The sequence below is a fragment of the Colias philodice genome, chromosome 1, assembly GCF_061535455.1.
Source record: "Colias philodice isolate Cphi_HAF_F1 chromosome 1, ilColPhil1 Martin Lab GWU primary, whole genome shotgun sequence".
Classification (NCBI taxonomy): Eukaryota; Metazoa; Arthropoda; class Insecta; order Lepidoptera; family Pieridae; genus Colias; species Colias philodice.
In genome coordinates, this window is record NC_143086.1 from 15638337 (window position 1) to 15648996 (window position 10660).

The window sequence follows — 10660 nt, forward strand, 5'->3', positions numbered from 1 at the left end:
AAATATTATATTTCTGATACTTATTGAATAAAGTCAAAGAATGTATTCATATTTTATTGGTTATGTATTAAATATGGAAAATTTATTAAAAGTATAAAAAATGATATTATATGATAGAAAATCTAGATATCATACAATACAAAAACAAAGTCCAGGTTTCATACTGTCAAACAATTCCTTTCTCTTACGGACTAAGTCAAAGGAGTTATGTAAAAATTTAAGCATCCATAAAAGAAAGAAATTGATTCACAGTATAGGAACGAGATGATAAAAAAAATATATAGCGGCCGAATTGATAACCTCCTTTTTTTGAAGTCTGTTAAAAATCGTAAATTTTTCTTTTTTCATTCGCATGATGATAAATAAAAAAAAACGAATTTGTATGGAAATTGACTAAACATGACAGCCGCAACTTGAGCTACATAAAAAATACCAATATAAGCTACAATCCGCAAATAAAAAAATAAATTAAATATCACTGTAAACATTCACTAAAACATAAAATATACAAAAATAAATTAATTACGTAAAAAAAGTAAAAAAGACCACAACTAAATTATCCATTCATTATTTTTCTATACTTTACCATCTATACCAGAGTGGTTGCGTCAAATTCTTGGCCACGTTTTTGAAGGGGGTTGAAAATTAATGTCAAATTTGCAAGATCACAATTGTGGAGTCATCACTATTATTAAATATACCTTAAAAATGTCAAGATAATAAGATTTTTATGGTCAAAATATTTTAAGGGGGGTTATTACCATCTATGTCATTGAAAATAGTCAAAATGTCAAGATTAGATTAGATACATTTGCATGCTCATAATATTTTAAGAGGGTGCGTTACCATCTATGTCATAAAAATAGTTGTGTTGTCAAAATGTCGAACTGTCAAGATTACAAGTTTTTCGTGGTCAGAATATTTCAAGCGAGAGTTTTACCATTTATCGTAGTCAAAAAAGCGTCAAATTTTTAAGGATGTCTATCTCCAAATAACCGCAACATTGGGGTCATCATCTATGATCTGGTCGAGGGTCGGCAGGTCGATTCTCGCGATACAACAGATCTCATCAGCGCAGTGCTTGCCCGTGAACAGTCGTCTGATGCCAACTGCTGCGTCGACGCGTGTGTTGAAGCCGTTCGGCCGAGTCGTGCTGCGGATGTATACTGGGTATCTGGAATTAATAATTCTGATATGGATATCGCATTTTTTTTTAATTTTTAAAAAGTACTAATTACTAGTTTCAACCGGTGGAATTGTACGTGTACTTAGGTAAAGTCATATGAGTTTTCTCATATGACTTTACCTAAGTAAAGTAGGTAAAGTCCGGTCGCGGAGCAGAAAGAATTTCGTACAATGACCTCTTTACCTACTGACAGTGGTCACAAACATTTTTGAATGAAGTGCAGTTTACATGAAATATTTGGACGAGAAAATATGTTTTAACTTTTTCAATAACCACGATATATTATATAAAAAAGTGTGCGTGTGTACACACATAAGAAGTGAAACTTCTTTATGACCTTATTTTTCAAAAAATAATTTACTATGTAGGTACAATATCACAGAAATACGTAAGTCTAACACGCGATTTCGACTTAGGCGGATTTTGATTGGACATAAAGAGTTTGAGGTTTATTCTTATAAAATGAACTCACAAAATCATAATTGAACACCTGACACCAATCAAGCAAACACAAACCTTACGCTCTCAGGTTAAAGGTTTACAATCCCTAAGGACGGCGGTCATTGCACCTGTGCGAGCAAGACACATTATTTTTACAAGGGAGTGACAGTGACAGGTAATAACAGGTTAATGTACGAAATTCTTCCTGCTCCGCGACCGGACTTTAGTAAAATAAAAATTGTATCATTCAGCACTTAATAAATTATCTGATTCCCATGCTATTTTCGCCTCCGTAAACTTTAAATTTAAAACCCGTTCTATCCGCACTTGGTCAGTCTGGAGCTGTAGTAAGTCGACCTGACTCAACAGAGTGGTAATGGAGCGCGTATTTAGTTAATAGATCTGTAGTAAGTCGACATGACTATACAGAACAGTAGTGGAGCGCGTCTTTAGATGTGGTTAAATATTTTTTTTTAATTCCAAATTATTCCAGTTCCGAAGTCACGTGATAAATCAGCCCAGCTTCAAACTTTCACCTGACTACGTGTTAAGCCTGGTTTTCACTTTGATTAGTGCAAGTGCAGGTTATTAGTGCAGGTGATTAGTGACTTGGTGTGGACAGCGACTGATTAGTGCAAGTGATAAGTAGGCTGTGTAGTAAAGTGAATAGAAGCGTGTTTTATTTTTTTGCGAATGGACTGCGAGTAGCCACGTCCCGCGCGCCCTCCCTCCCCCCTCACTCGCAGCGTGCCTGCCACTAAACACGTCTGGACAGGAGTGTTTAGTGTTTAGCGTTTAGTGTGTAGCGTCAGACGCTTGTTGTTGTACAAAATGGCAAAGTGGACCGAAGACACAACCTATAAATTTGTGCAGGAGTATCTAAAACATGAACTAAATAAGAATTGGACACTACTCGCACTACTCACCTGCACTCGCACTAATCACCTGCACTCGCAGTGAATTGGACACTACTCGCACTATACACCTGCACTCGCACTAATCACCTGCACTCACACTAATCAAAGTGTAAACCAGGCTTTACGTACCGCTTGAGGCAGCGCACGAGCCCGTGCAGCTGCGCGAACACGATGAGGCGGCGCACGTCGAGCGCGGGCCCGAGCGCGGCCGCGTGCCGCTCGCACACCGCGCGCAGCGTCGTGCCCTGCTGCAGCGCGCACAGCACTGTCACCACGTCCGCTAGTGATGGCTGCAAATATAACAATACATATTGACGTGACGTCTTATAATTCGATAGAGCCGGCTGCACGCACGAAAAAACATGACTCATGCGGCGTTACCTCTCTGAGGCGTTCCATGTAAGGCTTGAAGTGCAAGCGAGAGCGCGGAACGAGCGACAAAGAAGCACAATCGGACGTTGTCACGTTCAACTATCGTCAGTAAACCGACTTTACAGACAACCAATTGTTTTTTTCATGTTGGTGGATTTTTCATTTTAACTTCAAAATGTTGGATAATGTTAAAAAAAGTTAATTATAAATTTATATTTAAAAAAGGCCTTAAATCCGAGCCTTAATTACGTTTATCTAATATGTCGACACAAGTGAAAAAGATACGATATCAAAAATGGAAATTCGATAATAGCACCACAAAATTTATAAATTCACATTTTTGTAAGGGTTCCGTACTGAAAAGATAAGTAAAACTTGGACCTACTATTGCTCTCTCTCTATTTGTCCGTTCGTCTTTCACCACTCACCAGGCTGTATCTCATGAAATTGATATTTGGATAATTAAATTTTCCAGGGATGATGTACTTCTGTTGTCGCTGTATACTTATAATAAAAAAACGGAGGTTGGCACGGTGATAAATTGATTACGTGGCAAATTTTTGGCACATGCTATAACACTAACTCGACCATACTACTAGCACTTCAACGAGTTTTTAACTCCTGGAAAAGTATCCAGGTAAATGCATTATTTTTGAAGCAAATAATAGACCGGGAGATGATTGAAATAAAAAAAAAATGATTTGTACCAGTCTCGCGCATCAACAAGGGTTAATAACAAAATGGAAAATAATGACCATAGTCGAAAGTGTTGGAATTTAAGGAAAATTTGTGTCACATAAATTCTTGTATTTTCCCAGAGTCGATGGTGAAAGAGAGGGTTGCTCTCATTTTTTTTTATCAAATATTACCCTTGTAATGAACACGATAATAGTAATTTACTTAAATTCAAGATAAGACAATTTATAACCTTAAGTTTAAACTTAAAAACATACCTTTTCTTTAAGATCTCCTTTGTTGATAAAAGTGAGACAAGACTTCTGCATCTCCTGGTCACTGAACAGTCGGCTGAGATTCGGCGTCGCTCGGTACATGTTACTGAATTTCAGCACTGGGATAAGTGTTACCTAAAAATGGAAATAGATATAATTTTCGCAGCGATTAGATTTTACTGAACAACAAAACCACAGTAGAATATATGACACAATTTTTTTATTGACTTTGAATCTAATATGGTAATTTTTAGGTTGTTTGATAAATAATTGAAGATGTTGATTTCATAAATTCGCAATTACCCTAATGCAATTTGATCTATATGAAAATAAATAGATACTTACAACGCCATAATAAACTAAGTTTTGTATACAGGATTTGACTAGCGTCTTTTCAACATTGGTGTCAGAGGCTATTTTTGAAACATGGTTGTATCCATTTACGAAAGGCAATAGCTAAAAGAAAAAAAACTTTATTAATAATAAAATTTAATAAGTACAGTACGTTTGTATGGACGTTTGGATGTTTGTTGTCCTATAAGGAATATAGGTCAGAATAACACATAAGCTATAAACACTAGATTTTGCACGTGGGTTCGTCCGCGGGTGAAATCGCACAGCTAGGACTCACATTTAAGAAAAATTTACTGATTTGGTACCAGATTATTGAATCATTTGGTTTTGAACTAGTTTCTTCAATATAACATATTTATTTCGCTTCTCATTAAATTAGGTCTATAATCAGGATTAATTGTTTGCAATATAAACATAAAATATTTTGCCAAGTGCAGACCATTTCACACACAGTCTTAATTTGCTAGATAATCAAATTAATTTCGCAATATTGTTAAATTGTTGTAGCAATTATAGTGTTAAAAAAACCAAATTGCAGGCAAACACTACTATAGTAAACAGAGAATTATAAATAAATAAATAAAATATTATTATAATAAATAAATAAAAATTTTAATATCTTTTTCGGGATGCAAAGATCTCTGTAGCAAATTTTATTTATATCGGTTCAGTGGTTGTGTCGTTAATAAGAAACAGACAGACAGATAGAGTAACTTTCGTATTTATAACATTAGTTTGGATTAGCTTTTCACTCGCGGCTTTACTCTTGTCGCCTATATGTTATTCATATAATATTGCATAATATTGCACAATCTTCGTAACAAACATAGTAACACATCCTTCTCTATGGTTTTTTGTTCTACATCAATATTCATTGAAAATCACACTCGCAAAGTATCTATGATCCATTCATAAGACCAAGTTATAACGTGTTTTTATTATAGCCACATTCGCAGATTTACACAACACATAAATTATATTTGCATTTGCAAAGCTTTATACAGTCACATTTCAATATTTAAACAAACATAAGTGCCACAAAATGTACAACAAAGAACAATCAAAAACATTCTTAAAATAATTTTATACCTGTCGTGTAGTCAAGTCCCAGTCAGCATCCATATCAATCTCAAATGGTTCATCATCCTCGACATCTAGATGTTCCTGACTCTGTCGTTCGGGTGACCCTTCAGGTGGTCTGGTCCGTGGCGGTCTGCCTGGTCTGGGCAGACCCACGGACGAGACCAGAACTGGCACATCGAAATCGTGCACTGCTGGGGGATCCTTACGAACTTCAAGCACTTTTAAATGCATTACTGTGTCGCCTTCTGGAACAAATTATTAATAAAAACAAAAGTATGCTGGTAATTGGAATAATGAATCACAGATGGCTTTGAGTCATTTGTACCATTTGCATGATTTTATTTTATTAGACTGTGTACAAATAAAAAGTAAATAAATAAATAAAGAAGGTTTCAGTTGTGTTTTAAATTTTGACCTGAATACATGCACCTTTAATTATGTTTTTTTGAAATGAACACTGATAAATTAACCACTTACCGACCAAAGTTGCTCTCCTATAGGTGTTCAAGTCATGTAATAAATGAGCTAATAGTGTCGGAAGCTTGGACGAACCACTTGAGACAAATCGTGTTTCTTCCTCCATGATTGTCTACAAAAATATTACATCAGTTAGTATAGTAATGTCAATGAAAACTTTTGATTTATAAGTATAAATTTTAATTAATAAGTATAAATTCATACTTCTAAAAATAATATGAGGGTACAAATTATGAAAACAGCAGATGTATTGGAAAATAAACAACCAAATTTAGGCTGAAATTATTGTAAATTACTAAGGAATTAGACATAAAATGTAAAGGCTCACACAGAATAAGACATTTTCCTTATCAATAAATTAGCTAATTCTCTTATAGTATTATTTTTTTTTTTTTTTTACTTACCAAATGTTCACCGAGCTTTTTAACAACAGGTTCATACTGCACAGTTTTGGACCAGCTGTCGCACACAAAACACAAGTTGAAGAGATACATGTTGCGTTCATATCTTGGATTCTCTATTCGTATCGGATAGCCTACTATTTTGTGTCCTAAAGCATTGCTGTAAAGAAAATTTAAATCAAATAAAATTCATCACTCAATCACTTTTCACTGTAATACAATTTAATGAATGTGGATGACATAAATCATTCAATATTACAACTAACAATAGTTGTAACATTATAATGTAAGATTTATAATGTGAAATAATTAATGGTTTTTCGTAATTTTTATGAAAATACATTAGTCTGACATACATAACATTTTTATTAAGCTATTGCATAGCTTCTATTGCGGGCCTTGAGCGCGGGGACCGAATCGAGTAATTTCGTAACGAAAAAACCTCACGCTCCCCACTTCGACGGGCTCGGAGGTGTGGCTTGAAGGCAGGCTATGCTTTACCGCGACAGTCCCCGAGTGCCACACGTCTTTTTTTTATCATATTGATTAATACTGTATTTCGTTTTGTAAATCTAACAAAATCAATGAAAAAAAATGCAGTAATTTGTTATGAACACAATTTCTTAATAATATTATTGTACAATACTTACACAGTCATTGTGCATTTCTGGATTTGAGGTTTTGGAATGATGTAAGCACTGATAGAATCAAACAGTTCCTTTGAAATGTAGTCTTCTGGGAACTAAAATGTATATGGTAATGTATTTATTAAAAACAAAGAGTTCTCCTTAACAGTAATAATTGCAAAATTTGCACATGTGGGCATCAAAGCATGTTTAAATCTGTATACCTAAGGATAGTAAAAAAACTTACCTGACATCCTATTTTGGGGCCAGCAACAGGGTGAAATTCACCCAAAAATATACACCGTATGGGCCCCTCACGTCCACATCCCTCATAATAACGCGTTTCCATGACTTTGGAGGACATTTATGATGTTTTTTTATTTACACGATTAACATACTCACTGCGCCGAGTACAAAATATATAAACTTAATATTTCTTCATTAACGCATTTATCCTATTTTAAATGGAACTTCGAGACCGCCATTTGACCTATGGATTTAGAACAATAAAAGAAAACTCGTTCGTACATAACACAAAGGAATGTACATTTCCTTAAGAATTTCCAGGAATTTAAAAAATTCTAATAGATCAGTTTTGGAGTTGATGAGGTCCCACAGACCATGCAAACTTCAAACTTGGCAGACATTGACAGTTGACATTAAACTGTCAAAATTTGCCATATAAAATGTCATAAAACTAATCTGTGCAAATACAGAATATATTTTTATCTATTTTTTTTTAGAATGACCCTAACACCCTTAGATCATGAAGTAATGGATAACGCTCGCAGGCGTTTCCCCTTTTGCCGAGGTAAAAGATTATTCGAATCGAAAAATCTTATGCTTTCATAAAAACTACTTGCGTAATCGATTACAAACACTCTGCGTATTCGTAAAACATCGAAAGGACGTCTGCGAGTGCTCCGCTAAAAATGCCGTTTTGCACTGTCAAGTCTTGCAGAAGCAATTCAAACATGTCGAATATTAAAAAAGATGGAATAACCTTTAATTTGTGTATATTTTTTTATTTTTTAACGTACATTTCTAATTAAATGCAATTTCTAATAATCGTCGATGTATCGTTTAGCGATATGATCAAGACAAATAATCGAGTCATGTTTCGAGAGAGAAAGAGACGAGACTATCATGGAAAGAAAATATACAAATTTAATCTTTATCTACTAAGAGATAAAGTTGAATTTAAAACGCGATAATGAACCGCATTCCTTACGAGACTATCTTTTAAAGAAATACAAATTTAATCTTTATGATATAAGTTATAAAGTTGAATTTAGAACGCGATATTGAACCACACTCCCCAAGAGACAACTTGGAATGAAATACAAATTTAATCTTTATGAACTTAGTGATAGAGTTGAATTTAAAAACTCGTCGCTTAAAAGGTCGTAAATTTTTACGACTTTCGTGACACAAATTATTTTTGTGAATGTGTGATTGTGTTTCAATAGTGTGAGTTACCCTCCCCGCACCAAAATCAGCAGAAAGTTTAGTTAGAACATTTGCCAGCGTACTCCATCCATTACTTAATGATCTAAGCTAACACCATAATATTATAGTTAAAGTTAAATTAAAAAAATAATAATAATTAAAGAGACAAAAATTGATGAGTTAAAAAGTTAAATGTTTTCCTATCGTACCAAATTTTGTATATGAATATGATTTTATTATTTTGACTGGCCGGTTAGCTTGGTTGGTAGTGGCCCAGCCTTCCAAGCCACTGGTCGTGGGTTCGATTCCCACCCGGGGCAAATATTTGTGTGATGAACATTGATGTTTGCTCTGTGTCTGGGTGTTAATAATTATCTATATATAAGTACATATTTAATTAAAATTATTTGTATGTTTATCAGCCATCTGGTTTCCGTAAGCGAAAGCTTAGTATGGGATCAGATCGTGCCGTGTGTGTAAATTGTCCCGAAATATTATTTATTTATTTATATAATTAAAAAACTAGGTAGGTACCTATAAAATTAGCATAGGTATATATAGGTCCTGAAGCATATTAAATTAACCTTTTTTTTCACAGTGTATCATAATATATAGGTACTTTATTTCATTATAAAACACACAAACCACTTTTTCTAATTTAATATAATATATAAAGGTATCACGTGTTTATCAAACTCCCCCAAAACGGCTGGATCAATTTTTAAGAAAAAATTATTAAAAATCGGTAGGTAGGTCTGAAATGGCCCAACATCTACTTTTCGTACCTCTAAATGATAAGAGTACTGCAGATTACAACATTTATATAGTACAGTGAAACCTGGTTAAGTGAGACATCAAGGGACCTGCAATGTTGTTTCACTTATAGAGGTATTCCACTTACCCAGTGTCTCAGATATACAGGTATAAATAAATATCTGTCTCATTTACAGAGGGTTCCATTAATAGAGGTGAGAATACAGGTTATTTCAGTTATACAGGTGCGATCATTAAATAAAATATATGGTAGGGTAGAATATGAATGAGTAAACAAACAATGTTATCTCAGTTACAGAGGTTTATGCATATAAAATTTACTCGCTGTCTCAGTTTAAGAGGTAACTATGATGATAAATCGAAAGAACAAATCCCAGATATAGAGGTTTACCTCGTCCCACTAACAGAGGTAATTCAGTGTCAAAGTGTTGGGACCTCAGCATGAGTTCCAGTTATGGAGGTTTCTCACTTATCCAGGTCCCACTTAACCAAGTTTCACGTATAATTATTAATATTTCTTTTTTTAAGTTCTTACTGTACCTACCGAAGTGCTAATTCAGGCTCAGGTGTACCAAATTTCATAACTACACATTCGGTCAGCTGATTTAGCGCAATAATAAATATAAATTTACATATTTTATAGGTACCTAGGTACATCTATATTATAATGTTCTTACTTTTGCTTTAATACAAGCAAAAGATTAAGTACAATATTAAATAAACAATTTATTGAATCTATTAAGTACCTACCTACCTATCTACCGAAATTCTCTAATAAAATTACAAGGTCTTATCATTGGGTCTAATAGATTTATAGCGTGTTTATTTGTGAAAAAAAAACGTCAGCTGAACACCAAATTATTTCGAAAAATATTGAAATATGAATCATAATAGTCATAACATCATTAGCAGTTTTCTTGCCGCTTCAAGAGCCAATTAATTGGTGACGAGTAATTGTTAATATATATAAATAAATATTATTTTATTATAGACTTCTGCGTGAGCGTACCTAACTAATGATTCTTAGAAAAAGGAGTGGAAGGTCCTTTGTCTTGAATAAAATAGTCTGTAACATTTCAGGTCGCAGACGGATCAACACCTTTTGAAATTAAGAAAATCAATGATTACTAGATAATAAGTAGACGTTACAAATACCACCATAATATTTTATACTCATTTAACTATGTGAGGAATATTTATTTGGGTGGGTACCTACCCACCTAGTGAGTACCTACACATAAAATGACTTATCGTTCGGTATGTTAATAAAGAGATTCTGAAAAAAATGATGTAAGAAAGAGGTTTAAATTATGGGTTTTTAACAAAAAACTACATATTATAGTCTAATTATTAGACAGTATAGACAACAATATTTTCCATTACAAAGCTACCGAGTAACATACAAGCTATCTCAATACAAAGCGGACAAAGTCGGGACAGGCGGTTAGTGTATGTTACATACTTTATGCTAAGATAATTTCGTGTTGAACCGAGACAAGCCCGGATCTGATAGACAACATGCATTATGTAGAAGTAGGTACAAATGTAAATCATATCAAAGGTGACATGTGGCCGAATATGTTTAAAATATAATATTACCTATCATTTTTATTTTTTACGCACAGGCCCG

General features: G+C 33.9%; 1 protein-coding gene across 2 annotated transcripts; it reads right to left on the reverse strand.

The window, feature by feature from the left end:
* Positions 1 to 405: 405 nt before the first annotated feature.
* Positions 406 to 7409, reverse strand: LOC149491530 (GATOR1 complex protein NPRL2-like). 2 transcript variants are annotated; one of them, XM_089695070.1, is made up of 9 exons: positions 7055 to 7409; positions 6832 to 6923; positions 6185 to 6341; positions 5781 to 5892; positions 5310 to 5545; positions 4212 to 4322; positions 3870 to 4001; positions 2674 to 2834; positions 406 to 1174 (listed from the first exon to the last, which is right to left on the reverse strand). In XM_089695070.1, the coding sequence occupies exons 1-9, from the start codon at positions 7169 to 7171 to the stop codon at positions 982 to 984; spliced, it is 1311 nt and encodes a 436-aa protein (XP_089551196.1). In that variant the 5' UTR covers positions 7172 to 7409; the 3' UTR covers positions 406 to 981. The 2 variants fall into 2 exon arrangements, with proteins under 2 accessions (XP_089551196.1, XP_089551192.1); XM_089695066.1 differs by having other exon boundaries at positions 5310 to 5548.
* Between the last annotated feature and the right edge of the window lie 3251 nt (positions 7410 to 10660).